We start from the raw sequence: 25175 nt of genomic DNA, 5'->3' as shown, positions 1-25175 counted from the left end.
AACCGGGAGCAGAAACGATGACTTAACAAGGCAGTGCTGTCCACTGCCACACCAACATACTGCTGGTTTCTCTGAAGTTGTCAGTACTACTGTTTTTGTACAACGAGCGGAAATTCCTTCTTGTGCTTTGTCAGTCAAGGAGTCCAGGGCTGTCAGTCAGTGTTACAGTCAACATGTGTTTTCCCAGGTTTACACGTCTGTCCTGCCACAATGCTCTGAGCCTGTGCTGTTACGCTGGAACAAGTTCCCTCCGTCAGATCCCTCCCGTTGTTTGTGCAATTAAACCCCGGTGCCATACTGGGGATGGAGGTCCTGGCCGGAGGCATCTCCTCATCCCTTAGTGAGGACATGGGTGGAGTGTGGAGCGCACGGGGAAGCCTGGCTGCTGCGGAGGGGTGTCCCTTGACCAAAATCCTCCAACCTCCCACCACGCCACTGCCGGGAAGGGGTCGCAGGGGGCTGGCCTCGGTGGTCTCCGTCCCCTCGCTATCCCCTGGGTGTCCTGCCCCGTGTACACCTCCACCGGTGCCTCGGCTTCCCCTTCTCCCCGACACGGCTGGTGCCCCGCCCGCTGAGCCAGCGGGGCCGGGGAAGCTCCTCGTGGCGTCCCCGGGCCTGAGCGATGGGGTCCGGGGTCACGGCCCGCCCGTCCCCGGGGCTCGCCCCCGCCCCGCTCCGGCCCGCGGCGCTGCCCTGGGCGGGCCCGCGGCGCTCGGCGAGGGGCGGGCGGGCGGGCGGGGCGGCCGCGGGCCCTATAAATGCCGGGCGGCGCCGCCGCGCTCCGGCCGAGCGGCGCGGGGCGGTGGGGCAGCGGCGGCGGCGGCGCGGGCAGCGGCGGAGAGCGGCCGGGGAGGTGAGCGGGCCCCCGGCAGCGAGCGGGCAGAGCGGGGCCGCGCCGGAGGGCAGGGCGGGAGAGACCGGGACACCGGGTGGGAGAACCGGGGCACCCAAAGTTTGGCTGCTGACAGCCCGGAGGCCGCGGGGGTCGCTCCGGCGGCTCCTCGGTGTGCGCTGCCTGTTACCTGCTCTCACAAGTTTCCCAGCACCGGCTGCGTGGGCGCTGTGCCGGGAGCGGGGCTTCTGGCGCGCTGAGTTTCTTCTGCGTGTTGGCCTTTTGAAAGCAGGGAGGGCTTTTCCCCAAAAGAAGCGGGGTTTAAGGCTAGCAGCCCGCGGGGAGCAGCATCGCCATTGCGGTGCGGGAGACGCTGCGCTCCCGGCTGCGGGAGAGGTGGCACTGCCCGAGCACCGGCTGCGCTGGGAGAGCTTGGAAACTCCAAGTTGCTCGCTTTCATTCGTTTCTCTTGTCTGCTGTGACAGAGAGCTTGCTGGTGTTGTGCTAAGTGAAAGTAATAAATCATAATTCAGTTAGTAACTGAAATTTTCTTGGCATTTCGAATGACAGAGTAACGGGGGAGAAACGTTTACGGCCATTGGCTTTTGGGGAGGAAGGGGTGATACTCTGATACTGTAACAGGGTTTGGATAGGGCTGATGGCATCACGTTGTGTGCTGAAGCGGAGAACTGGTTAGCCAAAACTCTGACCTCGGCTCACTTGGAATTGTATGAGAGCTGCTTTGTGCATCGGGTTCTGGGAAGATTTGGAAATGCAGAGTCCTTTGTCTCTTGGTGAAAATGGTGCTTGATATTTTGGCTCAGTACTGTGTAATGTTGGAGGATCTTAACAGAAAAATACCTTTGGGGAAGCAATTGTACTAACAAATAAGTGTTAAAATGTCAAATTTCCCATAAAACCAGGGAATATCTGTGTATGGATTAGAGGCCTTAGTGTGATTTATTGCTCTCCCCCTTTCTCATGCCTGTATATGATTCTGAACATGGTTTGGCTTTAGTGGTTGTAATAGCATTCTTGGGTAACTTCCTGAAAGAGAAACCTGGTAGAATTACTTTTTTTTTACTGCACTGAAAAATTGCCTCCTATTCCTTCACTTTCTCTGGTGTGAACATTAAATAATGTCTTGTCCCCAGCTTGCCACAGGAATTCATTAGAAACCCGTTTTCGTCGGGACTATTCACAAAATGTACGTAGGTGTAAGCAGCTGTGCTGCCGTGTACAGCTTCGGAGAAGCTGCAGACATCCTTGAGGAAAGTGCAGACATCCTTTGAGAAAAGCAGCTGCATGCCTGCTGAGTGCTCAGATGAGTCTTTGGAGCGTGAGGTGAAGACCAATGCAAATAAAAAGGCAGAATTATAAAGTAGATTAATTCAACTGCATGTAAGATGTAGTAGGTTGGAGATGTAGCATTTTGTGGGGTGTGATTAAACTCATGAGAATAGCAGCTGTTTGGCACAGGAGCAAAGTTTGAGCAATGAATGCTAGTCCACAGCTTTTTACAATTACAGGCAAGTTGTATGTCAGGCAACCTATAAGCAATTGTGTCAAGTGCTCTTGAGATGAAGGAAAGCAGCTTCTCTGGGCATTCCTGTTTTATGTGTTCCCCAGGTATGAGGATGGTAGAAGATAAAGCTTTGCTTTGGCTATCACTATAGTTGCATGTGTATTTATATTGATATACAGCTCTATGTACCTCATGTGGGAGGCAATAGAAACTCGTGTCAGAACAAAAAAGAGAACAGAAACCTGCAGTGTTTTTGTCTCAAGGTGTATACAGAAGTGTTGAAGCTTCTGTTTGGTGTTGTCATTGACAACCAGGAGAATAGTGTGTCTTAGTGGCATGTGGAGACTTTTAGCCTGAGTGTCTAAATCACACAGGCAGAAACGTGTTCCCAACCTAGAGTTCCTTACCAGCATCTGTTAGGCAAAAAATGTCAAGCAGGGAGCCCAGTAAGTTGCACCAGCTATTTTTAGACTAGATTGACATGACTGTGTTTGAATAAATGCTAAAAAATAACCACCTCACCTTACTGCTAGGAATTGCAGTTGAGATGCATATAAATTGCATGTATCCACAGCAAATGATCAGTTCAGAGGGAGCTCTGGGTAGAGATTTGTGGTGGTGGGCACAGTATCTACCTGGCTTGTGCAGCTGGCTGTGACTTTGAATTCTTGATAGGAACTAATGTGCTCATTGTTGAAAAAGCTGAGGTGGAAGGGTTTTCTTGGAAGCTGGGGTGAGGGTTGTCTGGGCTGCTTGAATTGCTTAATCACAAGCATGCATGAAAGAGCACACTTTTGTAATACTAATTATGGGGAAATTAATTCTCATCATCAAAATATTTCCAGTCAACTTGGTTTGTTAACTGAAATTAACTACAATTTTCTAGGGTCCAAGGTTTTATACATGAGAAGACAGGGAAAAGATGGATACTTGTCACTGCTCTGTAAAGTGATGATTCTAGATACAGTCATCTTTACATGCCTCTGGGCATCTTCCTGATCACCTGTGGCATAGCTAGCAAATCATGTTTTACAGCAAAGTGCTGGCCTATAAGAACCATGTAATTCAGTGCACCTATACTAGCCATAAACATCTTTTGAATAATGTAATGCTATAAAGAATTGTCTCTTTTTGGCTTTGAAGAGCAGGTAGTGGTAGCATGGAATAGTCAATCACCTACATATAAATTTAAAGATTTAGGGTAAATGTAAAGATTCAGTGTAAGTTAAGGAACTATGAAACTATAAGAAGCTTTTTATTATTTTAAAAGATAGCTTCTTTGTGTAAAAACTAGAAAGCTGAATATGTGCAACCATGTATATGTTCAGGTGTGTCTCTTCTGTGATGGTTAAAGTGGTGGGAGGAGAGCAAAAAGAGGTGGTAACATTCTACAGCTGGAGCTACACAAATGTTTAGGCTGGAATGCTGTGGGGGAGAAAAAATCTGTCCTGTGTTCTGTTTGTTCCCGTCTCTTTAGGGATAGACTCCACTTCATACTTGACTTCTGTGAATACATCTGCAAGCAGAGCTGAGGTCTGCTGAAGTGAGAGCCAGTGATCATGGACTGGAAAAGTATGGGGCAATGTTAGTGGCAATGCTACTATAGGTTCTTGAGCTGTTTATCATGGCCTTGAAATACACTTAAGTGCTAACTGAAATGCTTTCTAAATCCATTAGTACATCTCCTTGAGCAGTGTCTGTGAAAAAACATGTGTTTTGGCAGCTGCTGTATCTTTTCTGTGGTATGGTGCTCACTTTTAATGCCCAGAAAGATGTTTTTTCCCTTATTTTCAGGCTGAAATCAGAAGGTGCCTTATGCTGGGGTCAGATAATTATGCCACAAAGCAGTTTAAGTATGAAAGCATTTTCATCTTGTGGAATTATCTCCCCATGGTGAAAATGTCAGTTTTGCTGACCATGCTCAGCCATGTGATGTAAAATGTGGGCTTCAGGCAGTCTACTGTTGTCATCCTGGGCTTTAGAAACAGCAGCCTGAAATTCTCTTCAGTATTTTGGGACTGCAAAAGCAGTTGTGGAAGGCATCAAGACTGATGGCCAGTGAGTGCTGAACTGAAGAAGCCTCTTCAAGGCTGTGTATATGTAGTGGCCTTGGAATGCAGGTAGGTTGGTTTGGGAGAAATACAAGTTGCCAAGAGACTGTAAGCTGCAGTAGTAAATCCCCCTGGAGTCTCCAGAAGCACTAGTGAGAAATGCTGGTACATTCTAGCTCCCTTAATTTGGCTGATGTACAGGGGATATGAATTTATGTTCATCAGCTATGTAGCTTTGACCAAGTCTGCTTTTTACTTAAATGCTTTCTGTATTATTTTAACAACTTGCTCTTTAAGCTTCTGTTCTTGCAGAAGAGCATGTTAAGGTATTTAGTGGTGTTTCTCACTATTTCTGAGATGGTTCTGTCATCTGGTGCAAACTGTAAACTTCTGCTGGCCCAAGGCTGAACAGGGTTTGAGGTTTTTTGTTTGAATAGGAGAGGGGCAGTTTCTCATTGCCTCTGGCAGGTTACAGGTACAAAACCAAGAGGAAAACTGAACATAACTAATTTTTCCTCTTCCATTCTGTTATCTTATAACTTTGCATCCCTAAACAGTCTAAGAAATGCTATGTAGAAGTGCATTATCTGTTAGCTATATGTCTTCATCTTGCTATACACCCTCCTGTTCCAGAAAAAGTTGTTCATGTGGCTTTTTCAGCAGTTGAACAAGCTGAGGCCTCCAGCTGCTCTGGCAGCTCGGTTGAAGAGGTTGCTTTCCCAGCTAATTGCCTACTTCCTCTGCAGAGGTTCGTCATCTGCATTACAGAAATAGTGATGGACTCTGTGGAGGCTCAGCCAACGCAGCTCACAACTCAGCCTACAAACTCTCAAGCTGAACTGAATCAGACAGTTTAATATACCAGGTCACGACCTGCTCTTGGAGAGTTCTTGTGCATAGTTCATACCCAGTTGTCCCATTTTTTTTTTTACTATGGAAATTTAAGTCTTACCTTCCAGAAACCTGTAGTAAAGCCAGTGGGATCAGAAGTTTTCTGATCAGAAATTCTCATCAGAATGAGATCAGTTTAACAAAAAGAGCGTTTTCTTAAATACAGGGTTTTGAATAGCTGGTAATTCTCTTATTAACTGGTTAATGTAAGTGGTCTTGCAGATGACTGAGGAGGTGTTGGCCTGAGCATAGTACAGGGCTTCATTCCTGCATCCTTACAGCATCTGGGACTTCTGATACTCTTGTGATTGGCTAGTTCTGCTTTTGGAGCTTTCTGGGGGGAAAAGATGTATATAAGTAAATGTCTGTGCTGTAAAGAGAATTGTGAATGTCCTTACCCTTTTTGGGAAGCCTTCAAGCTAGGGCTGGAATGGTGGAGAAAAGGCCACTAAAGACTGGTATCTCAAGTTCCTGTGAGCTTAGGTCTGTTTCAGTGATGCTGTCCTGGATACAGAAAATCAATATATGTTTTTCATCTTAAATGTTAACAACTTAGCTACATTACACTTTAAGGGTTATATTTGTGATCTAGTTTTTCAGGTAAGGTTTCTAAATTAGCTTGCAGATAGGAAGTGGTTGATTGCTAATGTTGTACAGTGTGATTAATAAATAAACAAAAGGCTAGTCATCTATTACTCTCCAGATCTCCAACCACAAGTCTAGTAAATGGTTAGAACAGTGTTCCTGATCTCTCCAAGTATTTTGTCATTTGGTGGCATTCCCTGTTCAAAATGTTTAAAGTATCAGGTTTTGGCTGTCAATGAGTTTGTGCAAGTGCAAGGTTTTATAAATGTTCTTGCTATGAACAGAGAATACTGGAGTTCCAATTAATTTTTATAGTGAAATGACTGTAACTCTAGAGAGCTGCCAACACTTACTGCCCTAGTCTTTCCTCTTGAAAGGGGAGGATACGTAAAAACTTAAAATAATGCAAGTAATTGAATATTACTTGCATTATTTTAGGTGAGGGTTCTTCAAGTCCTTTTGGGAGACTGTTTCCCCATCTTTTGTTACTAGCTGGGCATCTCTAAACTCAGCATGCATTAGCTTTAGTTGGATGTTGTGTGGCTGATAGAGCCTGCCACCTCTCTTAGCTTCCCAGGAATAAAAATATGTCAATAACAGAAAAATAGTATGGCTTCACAGCCTAATTTTTAGTTATGCTGCAAACCCTGACTGAACCGTAGAGTGTGGAGTGATGGGAATTGGGCTTTGTAGCATTGTTTAATTGGAAATATAAGTACCTCTTTTGTAGAGTAACATAAACCAAAAAGTTGTAGAATATGAAGGCGAAGGGTCATCCCTCTTCTACTCTGCAGCAACTCACATGCCTTATCAAGACTCTGAAATATTAACTATTGGCTCGAGGACTCAATTCTATACCTTTAGTTTTCTTTATTTTTTACACAGGATTTTTTTTTTTGCTTGACAGCTTTTTAAGTCCAAATGTTACAGATACTGGTGTCTTAACCCTTCTGAAGAAGGATGTATCCTGAAAGGTCTTTACATTCTGTCTTCTCCAAGCACAGTTCCCAGGTGGCCATGGAGCATCTCCATAAGGCTATTTCTACTCTCCCAGCCTAGTAGGTGCAAGAGGCAGGACATGTGTCACTGGCTTAAAAGATCAAAATTTACTTGGGAAAAGGAGAACCAGATTTGTTTGTGCTGCAGGAATGTAGCGGTGTGAGAGACTTGCTGTCAGATGACACAAAGATACCTGCAGCAAGTGAAAATGAATAAGGGTACTGAGTTACCCTTTAATATTTTTTAAGGAAGAAAAGATGATAAAATCTTAAAGTTGAGGTGGGACTTAAGGTAAAGGTGTTGGTGAGGTACCTGATAAGACACCAGCCATTGTTAGTCCAGCACCTTGTGCACTATTTACTTCATAAATCTGTACTTACACAGCCAGTTGCCAAAGAATTAATGCCCTGTACCTTGTAAATGGGAGCTTGCAATGCTTGCCTTTGGCTCCTGAAGAGCCTGTGGCTGCATAGTGAGCATTGTTAATGTACAATAAATATGGGAACTGTGGTTCCATGAGGCCTTTCTTGCACAAAAAAAAAAAAAAAAAAACCTAAAAGTTATTTTCAGGGAGCTTGAGTTTAGGCAAATGCTGTGATTGTCAAACCCCTGTTCTCTTTCCTGGAGTGAGTCCAGAGAAGAGGGTATAGCCTCCCCACCATGTTGTGAAACACTGCTATGCTCCCTCTTTTGGGGAAACTGGTTCTGCAGCATTAGTCTTGATGAGTTGACTGTCCCATGCTTGTTCCTTCATTATGTTAAAATACCCACATTGCATAAAGAACTTAAGATCAACCAAACCACTTCTTTAATAAAGGGGCACCAGTAAATTAAAAACAATTCTCTTTAATCTTTCTGATACCATAAGACTTGATACTAGATCTTGGAGAATTCTGTGGAAACTACTTTAAATACAGGAGTAAATAATACCTAGAAACTTCAGCAATTGTAGTTGAGCCTACAAGTAACAAGAGAACACATAAAATTTGAAAATGGTGATAGAACTGTGCAGTACCATAATTGTCTCCATAAGCCCCCTACCCTGTCAACTGTTTGCTTCATGAAGCAGAGCTAAATTTGGCTGTTTTACTCATGTATAAATGAGGGATGGAAGTAAAAACAAATGATAAATGCCTTTCTATGTTCTTGAAACTCTGAATAGTGCCTCTTAGTTGTTGTACAGCCACAACTCAGTGGTGAAGTAAAAATCTCTGGTCAGCTTTGCATGATATGAAATTGATCTTTCTAATTTACTACCGTGAACCACCACCCAATGATGCAGAAGATAAATACTGGTGAGAAAAATTAGTCTGGCTTGTGAACTGGAGACCCTGGTCATGAGGCTATAGACAGTTTGAAATGGAGCTTGTCATGCTTAACAGAAACTCCCAGAAAGTGGTGGCAGTCAGGACTCTTGGTAAAGATGCGCTGAACTCTAATAACTTCCTGCTCATGTGGGAGCAGTGCTTGGACAAAGAGATGGCTCCTGTGTGGGGCCAGCTGGTTTTACAAGCTGGTGCTCTGCAGGGAAATTCCCACTTGGCAGGGGAGGCTGGTTGGACACAGCTAAACAGGTTTTCCAGAATTCACTAAAAACGAGAGAAATAGGAATAGCAGAGAAAGGGTTAAGGTTGGGAGAGGAAATCTTCAGAACTGGTACCATGGTTTTTTGTGTTCATGTGCTATGCTGGCTGTTGTGCCTGAAAACAGACCAATGTCTTAAGATATAAAATTATTTCTTTAAAAAAAAAATCACTTCCAGCTTATCTCGGTGTACAAGTTAAGTTTATATCTTGTTGACAGTAACATACTCCTCTTCAGAGCAATGTGAGTACTGAGCTGTTTAAAACCTAGCAATCATCTTTTCTTGGAAACTCTCTACATATACTAAACTATCCAGGTATTGAGTAATAATAGGGGTTCTTAGATGAAGAGAGACAACATTCAGGACATATCAGAAAATGTGGAAGGAGGATGAAACGTTTCCCAGATCTGTCAAGTGGAAGAACTTCAGCAGGCTGAACTCAGGTTGAGGATGAGGAGAAGATATTGAAGCTGAAAGCTTTGGTGTGTAAAAGGCTTAGGCAAAAGGGGAGTCAGGAACACGTGAAGTGGGGAGAAGGCTACCAAGAGGCTGGAGTGTTTTGCCATGCTGCTAAGTGGGCATCAGCTGAAAAACAGGACCCAGCATATGACCCTCCCACTGCAACCAGAGTGGTCTCCTTTCTTGGGAGAAACAATTGCTCTGTGTTCAGCCAGCTCCTTTAATGACTGTTAACAAGTTTGGTTGAGTATTTATTCAGTCCTGCTGAAGAGAGTTGGTTAAATGCCTGAAGTGAAGCTGCTTTCTTTCAGCTCATATGTCAATTGAAATAAGACTTAAATTAGTAGCCCAGATGACAGTGGCATGGAAACATCAACATCTCAGACTTGGAGAGGTCCCTGAATGTTTGTTCCAGGCTTTCTCTGGTCACACAGCTGCCCAGTGCCTGCCACGTGGGCTCAGGGGATTCAAGGTTTTTGGGCTTAATACAGTGAGACCAGCAATGCTATGAGACTGCTCTTCAGTTTTAGTCCCTTTAGCTGTGCTTGCTGCTGTCTGGTTACAGCTATTCACAGAAGTGCAGTCTGGTGTCTAAACTTACTTATGTTTGATCTGTCTTTAAAGAAACTACAGAATCAGTCTTGCAACCTTCAAGGAGCCTTTTGGATTATGCATTATTGGTGTTGAAGTCAGGCTTCAAAATAAACACTTGGAGGTGTCTAATATGCAGCCATTATAGATATCTAAAAATCTATGTACAGTTCATTATTTCATTCTCAATCCACTACAAAGTGTTCTTCAGCCTCTCTGGGACAGGCCTTTTCTCCAACTTAGATATTAAATATGGGTACTTTTTCAGATCATGTCTTTGCTTCTGATCTTGAATCAAACTAATTTCTCTTCTTCCTCTTGGAAAGACTGCAGCAGCTTGGTTTGGCTCTCTGAAAATGAAGTCCTTCTTAAGCTATTTTTTTGCTGTAGGAGGATCTTCATTGTTAGCAGGTTTTTGTGCCTGGGGCTGAAGATCTATCTTCTCCCTGCTCCACCAAATGCTTTTCTAGACACAGATTAAACAGTCTGTATTAATATAACTTTGCTTTTGTAATAAGCATTCTATAAATGCAGGCTGAAAGCATCATGTCCTCTTTGTTGATATAACTACTTCCATATTCATTTCATCAAAAAAAAAATTAAACTAGGTACTGTGTAGGTGATCTGAGTAGCAGCCTTCTTAGAGCTGAGTATCCTGCCCAGTCTGTCTGAGAGTTAGTGTTTGCAACACCAGCATGAAGCTGAGCTCATCCCAAGATTGGTAGCCTGAAGACTTTTCGTCATCTGTCATGAAACACAGAACCATTGTTGTACATAGGGCATGCTGCTGTTCTCCTCTTCTGCCTTCCCCAGAGCTCTGTGCCTGACAGGAATAGTTGTCTAAAATTTTGTGGTTTAGGCTAGGCTCTGCAGTTAGCTGAAGTGTTAACTGGTCGTTCAGTGTGATGTACAGGACTTGGGGTGGTGCTGTTCAGTGAGGCAGGGGGAGTTGCTGTGGAAATGGCATTTCTCATATAGATGAATGTGTGACACTGATGTGTTTTGCTTAGAAACTCTAGCATTAGGGTTAAGAACTGGATTTGCATAACAAATTGCAATGTATGATAATACTGGCTACGTTTCTTCAGGTTAGCGACAGTATTTCTATTGCATGTTGAGAAGTTTAAATTGTGGATGTTGTCCTTCCTGTAAGTGCTCAGTCTAAGAAGTGGGCTGCCTACCATAAAGAGGGACTTTTTTTTGATCCAGCATCTTTCAAAGGCCCACATTTATGTAAATGAATTCGCCTATACACTTTCTTCCTTCTCAGTTAACTTCGTAAAAAATATAAAGGTCGTAGGCAAAGAAATGCCTAGCTTGTATTTTTGTTTGGTTTTCTGAAGCATTAGATTCAGATTTAACTATCACTAAGTTTTTAGCCTCAGTGTTATGAAAGCTTGTTGAAAGCTTGTTGATATTCTGTATAGCAGGTCAGCTGTTTTCCATCCTACACATCATACATCCTTTTGGATTTCTTCTCCCAGCACTGTGCTTAAGCTGTTTCTTTCAGGATATGCAAATGCACTTCTTGATACTGAACTGCATAGAAGTTGATTTTACTGAAATCCATGATGGAACTTCAATTACTTGGATGCCACTTCTTCTCAAAGATCCAGTTATCTCCCCAGTTACCTGATTAAGTTATGCAGTGGCCACAGCAGGGCCAGGCCACAAAGCAGCTGCTCTGTAACTTGTGATTAAAAGTGGTTTTATTCTTCTTCCATGCTTAGAGCACTGCACAACTTTATTTCACTTGTTGAATAGGTATCTGCTAGAGATTGTGCTCCAAAATGGAGACCAACCCATCTTAATGGTGTGTCAGGAGGGGAGAGATTAGGCAAATGTGGAGAATTCTGGGGAAACCAGATGTGGGAGGTAATTGGTTGAAACAAAAAAAAAAACAAAACAAAATTCTGCAGCAGTGGCCTTGGAAGCAGAGTTGGGTTGTTTTGACAAGGCTTCTCAATGTCATGGGGAAAATGCAAGGCTGTCACCCTGTCAGGGACTGTCACCAGTGAAAAACTTGGAGACTTGCAATATATTCTGGGAAAGGCAAGAAATGTCTGACTTCAGTTAGGCTTGTGCAGATGAAATATATAAATGACAATGAAACACTGTTGTATTTGATTTCAAAGTGTCACTCCTGTCTCTGCCCTCATAGTATGCTTCTTGCTGTATAATGTGTCAAAGGTAGATTGCCCTCAAAATAGACCAGTTTCCTGTGGCTTGCTGTCACGGTCAGGTGGAACCGCCTTGGTCAAAAGCTTGGTTTTCAAATTGCAGCTCAAACTGCTCTGTGATTGTTATCTGGTACTGTTCCTGTCCATCACTATGTGGGACAGGCTACATTGCAGCAGCATGAACCGTTGCTTGCTTTTAAGTGCATCTAGTCAGACTTTGTAGTATTTTTAGGGCCTTGAAGTTTCTTTTTTCCAGGATACTAGGTTGAGGTGTAAGTCTGCTTAATATCAGGATTAAGAATTTGTCTAAACTACCCCTTGAGTTTCCAGGTTTGTAAGAAGAGATGGTCACCAAACCACCAAAGAAAAAAACATATGCCTAAACATAGCTTTTCTTGGAGTGCCTCCTGCAGTGTCATCAGTCTGGAGAGAGGGAATGCTTGCCCTTGAGAACAAAGTGAGGTGGTTTGTGTTAGTATTAAATAACACTGAAGAATATTCCTTACCTGTCAGGCTGTTGGCTGTGCCCCATGACATTTTCTTGCTGTAGCTGGTGGTGAGGGGTGCAAGACAAACCTAGGAATGATTCACATAACCTCAGGGGGTCACAAACCAAATCTGTGGTGCTTGGGCTTTTTTCCTATGGGTCTCAGCTGCAGCTGGCTCAGTCCAGTCTAAATTTTGGACTAAGCTTGAGTAGTAACAGTAGATGGGTGATATGAAGCTCCTTTGGAAGGAATTGTACTTAAATGACTTCCAAACTGCTCGGGGGATTAGTAGGTTGATGGAGAAGACTTAATTATTGGGTGGGCTGTTACCCCACTTTGTAGGACAGCATTTTCACTTTTTCTTGCATAACTTTAAATCAGTCCAGCAAGTTTCTCTGGTCAGAAGTATACTAAAGTTGGGTTCGGGGGAGAAAGATGCCTGAAATCCTGCATTATTGCATTTTCAGCATTTGGTTTATTATTCTGCAATGACAAAATTTGAGAAAGCCAACTTTGTCCCCTCAAATGATGTAGAAGAAAGTGGAAATGCTGTATTTGTCCCTTTCAAGTGTTTTAGCACAGTTAGAGTACATGCTATTAAAAGATGATTAAAGGAATCTGCACAAACACCAGCTGGTTTTCTGGTAGTCAAGTGCTCCAGCATGGTTTGAACTCACAGCGTAGGTAGGCTGGCGATGGCACAGCTCCTTGGGGTGTGTGGGAGGAGGCTGGGGAGTGACAAGGCTGTGGCTCTGCTGGCCCCCAGTGCCCTGGGGTGCTGCACCTAGAAGATCAAGTGTGCCACACTTGCTGCACAGGGGGCTCCAGGGCAGCAGAGACCTGTTTTTGCATTTGTTATGCACATAACACTTCATTCAGTTGTACACCCTCTGCAGCCTTTCTTCTGAAGTCAGCTCAGGGAGGGAACAGGCTCCTGGCTGGTCTGGAAATGGAAGTCAGGACTCTTAACTGTGCAAATGGAATGCCTTAAAAATGTTGTGAACAGGGAACATAATTTAAGGAAATTGGAGATTATTGTATGTTTCTCTAAGTATCTCTTTGCCCTAACAAAAAGGGTTGACTGCAATTTCATGAGGACGAAATACAGCCCAGTAGTTACAGCGCTCAGTGTTTGACATTTGGGCTTGGCTCTCTATAATCAGTTGCTTGATGGGTCCTGAACAAAATGTTTCTGCTGCTGCTTGTGCTTCAGTTCTTTGGAGCTCAAGGGTAGTGATACTGAATTCTGTCAGTTTTAGACCTGCAGATGAAGATACGCCCATTTTAAATGTTATCTTCATTCTGTATTCATTAGGTGCTCTATTTTCTTAAATGGAAAAGTACAGATTGAAATCCAAGTTCAACATTTGCATTTTGAAATCTAAAATTTTCCTCTACATTCCTGTTATTGAGAATGCCAATTATGCAGCTAACTCTTATTGTTCTAGGCAGATGTAAATTCCCACAACAGAAGGTCTGTTTGCATATATCTATATATGCTTCTGTTCATGTAGAAAATGATCTATGAGGTGTACTGTGCATCACATACTTGTGGGTGTGGACCATACCACAACACTTCTCAGCACTCATTTACCTTAAAGGGCAAGCTAAATAGAATGCCAAGGCTCATTTAACTGAAGCACAAAACTATTGGAACTTGGGTGTGGTGGGAGATAGTCTCCTAACTTGGTGGCTTTTGTCCTTCATATAGGCACTGATATCTAGCTATGTCATGATTATCACTGCATCTGGAAACCCCTAGACCTAAAATCCTTGTAGTGGTAAGTAAAATGGAGGTGTGAGTCCCATTGCCAGCATTCTGTGAATGGTGTGCGGCATGTGTGAGACATTTGCCTGCTCTTTAGGTAAATAAGAATTTATTATAAATGCTGTACTTGTGAAAGCTGACTTAGCTTTCCCATTTTCTATTCTTACAGATATCTCCAACCAGGAATCATGAACTGGCACTTTTCACTCCTCTTTGTTCTTGGGACTTTAATGTCTGTATGTTCCCAGTTCAGTTTTTATCCTCTGGAGGAGCTTAGCTCTGATGTTGGAATCCAGGTCTTCAATCAAATAGTGAAAGCTAAGCCTCAGGACAATGTTGTTGTTTCTCCTCATGGGATTGCATCAGTCCTGGGGGTGTTGCAGCTCGGAGCTGATGGAAAGACAAAGAAGCAGCTGACAACTATGATGAGATACAGTGTAAATGGTCAGTGATTCTAAGGTGGTTTTGGGTGTGTTTTGTGAGACTCTTCATGATGTATGAGATGGCTTTCAAAGTGTGGTAGATTGCATCATGCACCAATTAACTCTGTTTACCAAAGCACAAAATGGACATGCTTGAATTTAATTGGCAATTTGAGCATGGGAATGTATATATATAACCAAACTAGCTTATAAGCAGCTTGGTTAATGACTTTGGGGCCGTGGCTAGAACTGCCTTTGTCCTTACCAAATTGCTATTCCAGAACAGGATGGATGGTGGTCCAGAGACCCCTCTGATCAGGAAGGTGACGGTACTCCATTTCAGGCTGTACTGAACAACCTTTAATGTGCCACTCCTTAGATAACAGGGTAGGAGGATATTTCTTGGCACCTCACTGAAGGTGGTGCAAACTAACCATACAATTGATACTTTCACTTTGCTCTTCAGTTTTGTTCTTGTGTTTCTGCTGTCAGAATCCCTGTATGTGTAGTTCTTGTAGTGCCCTCTTCTTGAAACAGCCATTTCTGCTTGCCTGTGCCTGACACTGCATGCATCTGTGTTCATCTTCCTCTGCCAATGTCTGCCCCTCCAGAGGGAGTAGGCTGAAGATTCTTACTGCTTTAATTTGCATGCTATTTTTGTGAGTGTTTGCCAGCAAGACTTAACATCTTAGTGCCAGCATTCTGCCTTAATTCCAAGAATAGAAAACCCTCCAGGAGGTAAGTGCACATTTAAATCTTGAGCAGTATTGTGATATAACATGTTGTCATATAACATGTTGTCCTGTCTTCATTTGCTTTGCTGTTTTGGTCCTGGATTTAAAGTACAACAAAATGATTTGACACCTTAACATCTAAATTATGTAGATTAAAATCTCTTCATGGGATAATTAGCTCTAGGAACATTTGAATGCACAAAATCTAAGTACTTGCAAAAATGTTGAAGCATTATATCAACTGGTTTCGTCTGGCTTTCAGACTTCCTAATCCTAACTGAGACACAGAGGTTCTCAAACACCTTAGAAGGTAGCCACTACCTGGTTAGAGACTAGTTATGGGATGCTACCTGTGTTCTTGCACAAGTTTCCCCTGCTCCTGTTCATGACTACCTTAAAGTCCTTTGGCAACTGTAGCAACTGCTTCTTTGGAAAGGTAATAGTTAAAAAGTATTTAATATGTCTTTAGCTGTCTTTTAATGCAATTTAGCAGCTGGAAGCAAAGAGGAGAGCCAGCATCATGAGACCAGCCAGCTCTCCCCGGACCACCAGCAAGTGCTCCGTGGACCACCAGTGGTCCACAGAATACAGTTTGAGAACCTCTGTTATGGTATGTTCTCCAAAAGAATTTGCCCATAATATTGGAGAGTAGACATGTAGAAATTCATACCAGTGGTGCTGTTAAAGCATTCATGATACATGAAACAGCAAAGCCATCTGAGGCTTTTTCTTACATGCAGCTAAGAGAATAACTCTGAACTAATTTATTCCTTTCATGTCTCTTGTTTGTCTACATAAGAAAGTAGTTAGGAAATGTTTCTGCCTAAATTGTACTGTGAAACAGAGGGAACCCATTAATAACAGCAGGCCAAGGATGCTGTTTGATCCAGTGGTTGAACATGAAGTTGCAGGCCTGGCAGTAGCATCCCTGTGTAGACAAGTGCTCATTGACAAGGCATAACACGGGAGAACTGGATATGGTGAACATAGCAGTTCTTCTGTGCTACCATATGCTTTCCCTCACACACAGTGAAGGAGCTAGTAGCACTTTGTACAATCTGCTTTCAGGTCCTAAGGATCTTGACTAAGCACTGGAACCTACTACCTTCCCTTTTCCTTCTTTTAGAGGCAAGCCCATGTGTTAAGAGACTAACTCTTGCTTGTAGCTGACTTAGGCCAGGACTTAGTCTTTAAGGAAACTAAGACTCTACTTGGAAGTTTATTATAAAAATCTTGACAGCTTCCTTTATTCTCCAGTAAATGGAAAGGAAGTAAAGAAAACAAATTTTCTTTACCTTCTGAGGGTCAAGACCATTTGTTATGCAAATCTTGAAGAGCTCTGAGTGAGCAGGCTGATCCTTTGACTTTCTTTGTCATTGTCACAACTGACAAGTGACCTGGCTTATGTGATATGAAATATTTTTGGAACAGTTTGTTCTGTGGAAGAGCATGATTTGTAGCTCTGCACTAATATTTGAACCTCAGTGTAAACCCAAGCACTGTCTGTAACATTCTGAGGGACAGCTAGAGGTGCAGTAGACATCATAGTGGAAGTTCATGTTTTTCCTGGCTATCAGTAGTGTTATGCAGATGAGACATCAGAAATGGGTATTTTTGGAAGTCCTTTCAGAATGCTTGGTTTGGTCTTCCTTTTCTAGTCCAACACTTAATGTCTGACTTTTCATGTCATTAATAGTAGCATATGAAGTAACTGTTGGTTCATTGTGTTATTCTAAATGAAACTTGCTGTTTTTCCCAACTAGGAGTTGGTAAAGCCTTAAAGAAGATAAACAGGCTGATAGTCTCAAAAAAGAATAAAGACATTGTAACAATTGCTAATGCAGTGTTTGCAAAGAGTGGCTTTAAAATGGAAGTGCCTTTTGTTACAAGGAACAAAGAGGTGTTTCAGTGCAGTGTCAAGAGTGTGGACTTTGAGGACTCAAATGCAGCATGTGATTCCATCAACCAATGGGTGAAAAATGAAACAAGGGGTGAGTATTGGTGAGTGCCTTTCTGCATGACAAGGTGGTGTCTGATACCTCCAATTTAGATGGAAATACTGGAGAAAGATAGGTAGAGAGCTCTGTTCTGCAGCTCAAAACTGTCTTTTAGCTGGCATTAGTGTGATGTTTTAGAGCTGGTTGGTCAGGAAACAGCAGTCTTGTTGCCTCAGCAGGGATCAGAGCAGCTTTTACTTCGCATTCATGTAACTGGTGAGAAATCCAAGCACAGTTGTCTTGGGTCCATGCTTTCTCAAACATAGATGATTTCAGGGAACTCGGCTGTTTTACTCAGTAAATCAGACTTGCAGGAAGCTGTAGGGCAGTTCAACTTTTGCTCTGACTGCCCTAAACTGTCCTAAGACAACTCCTAATGCTTCAAGCCTCTTGTACCAATTGTGAAGCTTACAGATACTAAAGCCAGAGATGGTGTTTTGCAGCATGTTCACAGTCTAGGTGAACTATGTGTTTGTTAACTTTTAGAGCTAAAACAAGTCCCTCCTGGATGTGAGGAGTGTGTTAATGATATTGGATGTCATATTTGTGAAATGAGGCTGTCAAATTCTTTCTCGACCACATCACCAGTTTTGCATAGCAATGTTGCAAGCAGTGTGTGAATGGGGTGGTGTTTCAGCTGAAAGTATTCCATGTAGTCTTAGCTCCGCTTGCATGCTGGAAAGGGCAAAGCCTTGTTAGTTGTTAAAATATCAGGCTATCAGTTAACAAGATATGTTTATTTCTAGTTATCCCAGAAGCCTACTTTGACTAAGAATACCATTGAATTTAAGAATTTTAAATATATTGCTCCTCTAGGAGCTGACACAATCACAGGTCAAGGGGTCTAAAGTAATATGTGTGCCAGGTACTTCAAAAACAGCCAGTGTTTATGGTGGCAAATACTCAAGAATTCCTTTATTTCTTCTAGGTATGATTGATCAGGTTGTAGCTCCAGATGATATTGAAGGCAGTTTGACCAGACTGGTTTTAGTGAATGCTGTGTATTTCAAGGGCTTATGGAAATCACGATTTCGACCTGAAAATACAAAGAAACGCCCATTTTATGGAGCTGATGGGAAGACCTACCAAGTTCCTATGCTGTCTCAGTTGTCCATCTTCCGCTGTGGTAAGCTCAGTGACTCTCACTACCACCAACAATGGGTGTAGAATTTTCTCTTTCCTTTCAAATTGAAACAAGAGCTTGCTGTGCGTGTGGTGTTTAATGGTGCTGCTTCTTATAGCTGATATAGATGGATTTTGTTACAGAAGTGTCTCCTGCTGCTGAGGCATGGGCAAGGTACTTAACAGTTGCCTTAAGGTTGGATACTGTCAAGTATTGCCTTATCCTTTGCCTTCTACTTCTGAAGTAGCCAAATAGAGAAATTTGCATGGTAGTTAAGCTTTGCTGTAAGAAATAAAAGTACATGTTTATAAGGACTGAGAATAAAGGAAAGCTGCCAACAGGCAGAATGGTAGAGGTTTACTGGTGGTGAGCTGTGTATGAGAGAAAGATTGGAGTAGAATCAGTTTATCTTTTACTGCAGATAGAGAAATGGGACTTGTACACTCTCCAGTCCTGTGGGAGCCAGAGGAGCTGGGTTAGAATGTTGGCTATATCTCCTGAGGTATGAAACTGCTCTTCAGATTGAGTCACAAGTGAAAAGAAGTTCAGCAGGTTCTGCCAGACTTCCATCAGAGACTCTCAGAGCTGACACCAGCAGCTTGATGTGATTGGCAATGTACTTCAGAGCTTCAGTTTGCAGCCTTATGGGGATTTTAGTGGTCAAAGTAAGGTGGATGCTCTGATTAAAAACTTGTGTTCGATCATTCTAAGAAGTGCTGCCTGGAACTTACTTCCGTGTGTGCTAGATACAGTCTGAGAAACAGGCCTGAGAATACAGCTTGCTATAAATTTAAAAGCAAGAGATGCTGTTCTCTTAAATGCCTAGTTTTGTGCACTACTATGTCAGTAATGCTCAACTATTAGTAGACATGTTAAAGTAAACAGCTGTGACCCGGTCCCAAGCCTCTATATTAGAGCAGATGTAATGTAACACTTTAACTGCTGAAAGTGTGAGCTAGGGGAGGTAGGAAACCTACTGCAGTATGTACTGATTTTGGAGTTTCAAAGAAGTTATAACTTAAGATGGAGTTTAGCAAGATTATTATCTTAAAGGCTTCTGATGCTGGTTATAATATCCATAATGTTGGCCTATGTTTAAGCTAGAGAAACTATTAAGACTAAAAAGGAACAAAAGAAATACTGTGGAGTTACCCATTTGCTGAGGACTCACTTGAGTTTTTGTATCTCTGGATTTCCTAACACAGGGTTTATATTCTATCCATGCTTGCAATGGGATTTTTAAAAGTTTAATTATCTTAAGTATCTTCAGTCCCATCAGCTGACTGAAGCTAAGCTCCCCTCTTGTTCAGTTTGCCTCAGTAATGATAGCAGCATGTAGCAAATCAGGAAAGCAGCACTTACCTGTTGGACAGTTTGCCTTGTGTGACTGTCCTGGAGCTGACTTGTGCAACCAGTGTTAGCTCTGCAGGCTCCAGCCTGAGAACCACTGCCATAATAAAAGGAATAGTGAAACTGCCAACTTTGACATGATTCCTGCAAAGCAGAGGTGCAGTACTGCCAGTTTTGTTCAGCAATAAACTCATATTTAGCAATATGAGTTTAGGGCAGGTTTCATGGCCCTTGGCAACAAGATTGAATTTGTAATGCAGCCATTGATTTTCAGCTTGGACTGACAAGTACAGATTTAGATGAAGAAAGGGGAAAGACAATAAGATCTTGCTACTAATCCTAAAACCTTGCCTGAAATACCGTCTGTAGTTAAACTGACAAATTTTAACTTGAAACTACTATAAAAAGCATTTGCTTCCCAGCCACATGCCAGAAATCCCACGGTAAGCAAAGGGAGCTTGGAGGAGGAGGAGAGGGTTGCTCACAGTCTTGCTGTAACTTGGATGCGTTGCTATCTCCCTCCATCTCATCTAATTGGCCTCTTACACTGCCTCGAAGTGGCTGCTTTCCACCATCTCCAAAGACTTCAGATTGCTTCCTGATCAGATCCTTATTAAGCAAGAAAATTAAGTGAATGCAACAGACTACTTCAGACAGGAACCAGGAGGTCCTGCAATAACTCTTGGAGGAACAGGCTTGTCTGCAAAATCTCTTCAGTTTTGAAAGATAGTCTGCTGCTATTCCTTGCTTTTTTTTTTTTTTTTAATTCTCAATTCACAGTTGGTTCTGGTACAGCTGAGATCTGAAGCAAAGATCCAGCTAACTCATAGGCCTGGTCACTTCTAATGTAGCCGGCTTGCTGCTCTGGGCTGGTGACATTTGTCTGGGAAACAGTATGTATGTTAAATGAGTATTTGCTCCATGATAGCATCTTTCTGTGTTTTACATCATACTAGCATCCCTACGGAGCCTGTGCCTTTTGAAGGGTTGCCTAGCAGGAAGTCTAGGTCTTTAAAGTCAGTTTTGAGAGGTGGGCAAAGCTTTCCTGACAGACTCTTCTAGCTGTAGTTGCGTTAAGGTAGAGATTTAAGGCTATAAGGACTATGGCTCACTAGTTTGTTTGGGTTTGTTTCTATTTTTTTAGGCACTACAAGTACCCCAAATGAGCTGTGGTACAACATCATTGAGCTGCCATACCATGGGGAAATGATCAGCATGTTGATTGCACTGCCCACTGAAAGCACAACACCGCTCTCTGCCATCATCCCCCACATCAGCACAAAAACAATAGGAAGCTGGATGACAACCATGGTAGCAAAAAGAGTGCAGGTTATTTTACCAAAGTAAGTACTTAACACTCCCTGAAGAAGGAATGGATTGTATTTGTATCTCATCTCATACGGGAGAAGGAATACTTCAGGTGACTTTCCTGCATAATACAGATACATTCTTTTTTTTTTCCAACCAGATTTACAGCAGAAGCAGAAACAGACTTAAAGGAACCTCTGCAAGCACTTGGTATTACAGATATGTTTGACCAGTCAAAGGCAAACTTTGCAAAAATAACAAGTAAGTTATATTTTTGGTCTTAATTCATGGTGGTCCTTCATAGTTTCTAGCTCTGAATAAAGTGCTGCTTTACCAGTGCAGTTGTCTGCTTTCTCTTGGCTAAGTGTTGCCATGGCATTGGAGCTGGTTTTATGTTGTAGCCAGCCAGGCATGACTGCTTGCTTCTGTTCAGCATTGCAGTGGCTTTTTTTTCTCCCTTATCTTACATTACAGCAGTAAATCATGCTGGTCAGCTTCTTTGATGCTGCAACCTGAGGGTCTCAAGCATTGTCTGAAAACTCTGGCAGGACTTAATACCATACCTTAGTCTGTAGCAAATACTGCTACTACAGTGTGAAATCTTTCCTTTAGTATGTGTTTAGTGACTTTTTCTTGAGCTGTAAGAAAAAATGTATGAAAAATAGTCACACTTTAAGGGACTGAACCAACTCAGAGCTGTAAATATTAGTGTCTGAAACTGGGGTGTAAATACTTTTAAACTCATGGCTGCAAAATGTCATCTTATTTCTCTTCTCTGCTTTCATTAAAATCCTGATTAGCTTCTGTAGAACTGTCTAACAAAAAAGCTTACCTTGTGCTGGCATAATTTGAAAACAGATTCCTGTGTTTCATTGAAAGCAAGGTATGTTGCTAAGTGCTTTTTTTTCCCCTGACATTGAGACACATGGGAGTGTAATTTAAATTCAGATAGCAAATTTTTTTAGTTGTTTTTTTTAATTGCAACTAAAAATTCATGTGAGCATTTCTAACTTAAGCCATCAATTAAAACTTAGTAAATAGGGAGGAAGGAGAAGTAATATAGGTTATTTCTTATTTTTGTAATTACGCACTTAGTGACTGTATTCAAAGGTATTGTTCTGCACTGCAGCTTTGGGATTCCAGCAGGATTGTAGCAACTTTTAGTATTCTGAGCCATGCTGACAGAGCTGCTTAGCTACAAAGTGCTTCAGGACTCTCTCAGTGAGTTTTACTGAAGATGCTGTTCTCCTTGGGTCTTTCAGGAACAGAAGGTCTTCATGTATCTAATGTTCTGCAAAAGACAAAAATTGAAGTTAGTGAAGATGGAACCAAAGCTTCTGCAGCAACAAGTAAGCAATTGTACCAATAACTGTCAGACTTGGGAAAATTCCATTAGAGGGCTATGGCACAAAGCAAGGAGAGCCCACTTGGAGATCCCTGCAGCAATATGCTCAGACCCAGATCAGTTAATGGGTTTTATGTAATTTCTCAGGAAGATCTCAGCTTGCCAGTGTTGATCACTGTAAGAAATATTAACAGCTTACTTCTAGAGAAGTGTCTTCTCATAGCTTAGACTTTTCATTAGGCCATTAATAGTATGCTCTGGCTATCCAGGTTACAAAGAGGAGTAAGCTACTACAGCCTTTGGGTGACAGCCCACAACTTCCAGCTCCCTGTGGGTCTTATGTCTTTTTAAATGATTCCTGTAAGGATATCATGTGGACCTGTGTGGATTTAAATGTCCAAGTTGGTAGGCTTTAGGCATTTGTCTGCACCTATTCAAGCCTATATATATATATGTATACACACAGGCATAGATATATCTACAAGGAAACTTTACTTGATAGAGTATGTAATGCATTATGGTGCTTGATTTGTCTTACTCTACACCTTACTTTTTTTGCAAGCTGCAATTTTAATAGCCAGGTCATCCCCTCCTTGGTTCATAGTGGACAGACCATTTGTATTTTTCATCCGGCACAATCCTACAGGTAAGTACCATCTGTAAATACTTTTTGGCTTAGAAGTTGAGTATAAGCTATGTAATAGTGACAAAAGAAGTCTGAAGCTATGGAATAACTATTAAAAAGAATTCCTGCAAGTGCATTTTTATGCCTTTAATTTTAGATTATTTTATTGGGAATATAACTTGGAACAGGGAAAAAAACATTTTGGCTATCAAGTTAACAGAAACAAGCATGGCAGGTTTGTGGGTATAAAAGAAGAGTCTTTAATAGTCATAGCTCCCCTGAGTGGAGAGTATCAGCCCTTTACTGATAGTGAATTGGTGAATAGCACCCAGCTTTCTGGACAGTCAGACAGTGAGGAGGGCCAAGGCAGAATAGGGGCTTGGGAATGCAGGGTGCTGCTCCAGCCTGCTCTGAACATGAGCAAGTGTTCAGTATAGCTCTCACAGCTTCTCTGCAGAATGGGCTGACTCCTAGAGCAGAACTGCCCTTCTTGCAGTGATGTGTATATCAGTGTCAGTTAGTGGGGAACAAGGTGCTGCTGCCAGCACTGGGGGAAGAGCAGGCTGCTGGCAGCTGGCCCCATCCCAAGGCTCCACAGAGCATCAACAGGGCTGTGTGTCTCTAGAAATAGGAGCTGGCCACTTAATCAAACATGCTCTTCCCTGGGCTCACAGACCTGAGGAAGGCTGGACAAAACTGGTGAGGTGGCTTGGCTGTGCTCTGTGGACTTAATGCTTTCATGGAAAAATTTAACTCTATTTACAGATGATGGTAATCCTTGTTTTTGTTTCATCCCTCAGGTACAATCTTGTTTATGGGACAAATAAACAAACCTTGAATGTGGAAAAGACTTTCTTCAAGAAGTAAACAGGCACACCCCTGTTCTGTTAAATATTTTGTACACTACTTTTTGACTTCACTCAAGAACTAGTTTTAACCACTGACTAGGTTTTGAAACAGGAGTCGTCATAGTTCTGGCTTTGTGGGGAAAATACAGATTGAAAACTACAGTATCTCTTCAAAATGTCTAAAAGATTCTCTAAACTACTGAATGGTTACCTACGCTAACAGCTTCCGAGCTTTTTCTGTATCTACTAAGAATTTTATGTATGGCTTTTTGTGAGAGGATTTTAACAAAGAATGATAAATGTTTCTATTAATGTTGGTTTCTTCTTGTGTGTGGAAAAGGTCTAATTTTGTAGATACCACCTATCAAGATTACTTTTGGTTCTTGAGTATCTTGGTACCTGGATATTCTTGGTAGAAATAGAGTAAAAGTTCTAGCAGTTTTTATATAGTGCATGTATCACTGAGAGTTTTAAAACTAATGTGGTGTTCAATACACATCGCATTGTCTTGTCTCATTGTAATGTAAACTTGTCATTGCTAGTATACACTTTCTATTGGATTTAAATTTTATATTTGTTTTTGTACAAAGGAAAAAAATAAAACTGCATTATGAACAGTCAGTGTAGTGGATTGTGGATGTGCTGATAGATATTGGGGTCCAGAGCCCTGTGTAATTGTTTAAAATTTACTTTTAAGACGGGTGAAAGGAGGGAGATCTTTTGTGAGACCTTTTTGTTGTGTGTAGGGGAGGGTGTTGGTTAGTTTTTTCTGTTGTGGGGTTTGGTTGTTTGGATTTTGCTTGGTTTAGTCCATCCTTCTGATGACCTTTTTTGAAGTCTGCTGTGGATGAATTATCCATAGGTTTGGTATGTGAAGAGAACTCTATTTTTGTATGTCCAAATTACTGCTGAAAACTGCCCCATTGAGGGCATCTCGGTGCACCTTTGGGCCCTTTCCTCCTGTTCCCTGTGGTGCAGTTTATATGCTCATGGGCATCTCTTCATGCCCCTTGCAGGACTCTCCTGAGTGCAGAGCACTTTCCAAAAGATAAGCAGTAAATCCCTTTGGTTTGACACAGATGAGTCTTTGTTGTACTGCTTCTGTGGCAATCAAGGAATCTGGGTGGGTGAGGTAAGTCTTCGGCAGCTCTGAAGGGCCCACTCCCAGGGAGAAGAGGCTGCTGGTCTCGGGGAGAAATTCCTGCACACTCAGCCCTGGTGGAAGTAGGTGACTGTAGCATGTGTCCATAAAGTGGAGGGTGAATGAGTGTTGAACCTCTTGTCATTTAAGAAAACAAGATGAAGAGAAAATGCTTCCAGCTGAAAATACCTGAATGTGTTGTACATGGCCAGTCCTAACCCAGTCCAAACTCCAGGCTGAGAGCTTGTAATATGCTGCCAGATCCAAAGCCAATCTGCTTGCCTCTCTTTTCCTGCTTGAGTTGAACACTGCAATCATCAAGAAGAAT

At 42.2% G+C, this 25175-nt stretch overlaps 1 protein-coding gene across 4 annotated transcripts; it reads left to right on the top strand.

The window, feature by feature from the left end:
- Window positions 1-767: 767 nt before the first annotated feature.
- SERPINE2 (serpin family E member 2) lies at window positions 768-24327 on the top strand. Of its 4 annotated transcripts, none has more exons than XM_058844318.1 (10): window positions 768-853; window positions 14124-14398; window positions 15604-15720; window positions 16874-17101; window positions 18036-18233; window positions 20725-20923; window positions 21049-21149; window positions 22151-22237; window positions 22796-22879; window positions 23659-24327. In XM_058844318.1, the coding sequence occupies exons 2-10, from the start codon at window positions 14143-14145 to the stop codon at window positions 23694-23696; spliced, it is 1308 nt and encodes a 435-aa protein (XP_058700301.1). In that variant the 5' UTR covers window positions 768-853; window positions 14124-14142; the 3' UTR covers window positions 23697-24327. The 4 variants fall into 4 exon arrangements, with proteins under 4 accessions (XP_058700301.1, XP_058700298.1, XP_058700302.1 ...); XM_058844315.1 differs by having other exon boundaries at window positions 15601-15720; XM_058844316.1 differs by lacking the exon at window positions 768-853 and adding an exon at window positions 13912-13967 and having other exon boundaries at window positions 15601-15720.
- The last annotated feature ends 848 nt before the right edge of the window (window positions 24328-25175 follow it).

The sequence above is a fragment of the Poecile atricapillus genome, chromosome 8, assembly GCF_030490865.1.
Source record: "Poecile atricapillus isolate bPoeAtr1 chromosome 8, bPoeAtr1.hap1, whole genome shotgun sequence".
NCBI classification, from domain to species: domain Eukaryota; kingdom Metazoa; phylum Chordata; class Aves; order Passeriformes; family Paridae; genus Poecile; species Poecile atricapillus.
Note: the sequence above shows the minus strand (reverse complement) of the source record. Positions and strands in the feature narration are given on the sequence as shown.

Coding starts and splice junctions, on each gene's coding strand:
- SERPINE2 (XM_058844315.1), top strand. CDS start 14,143: ATGAACTGGCACTTTTCACTCCTCTTTGTTCTTGGGACTTTAATGTCT. Junction 20,924..21,048: donor GTGCAGGTTATTTTACCAAA/GTAAGTACTTAA, acceptor TTTTCCAACCAG/ATTTACAGCAGAAGCAGAAA. Junction 21,150..22,150: donor AAACTTTGCAAAAATAACAA/GTAAGTTATATT, acceptor TGGGTCTTTCAG/GAACAGAAGGTCTTCATGTA.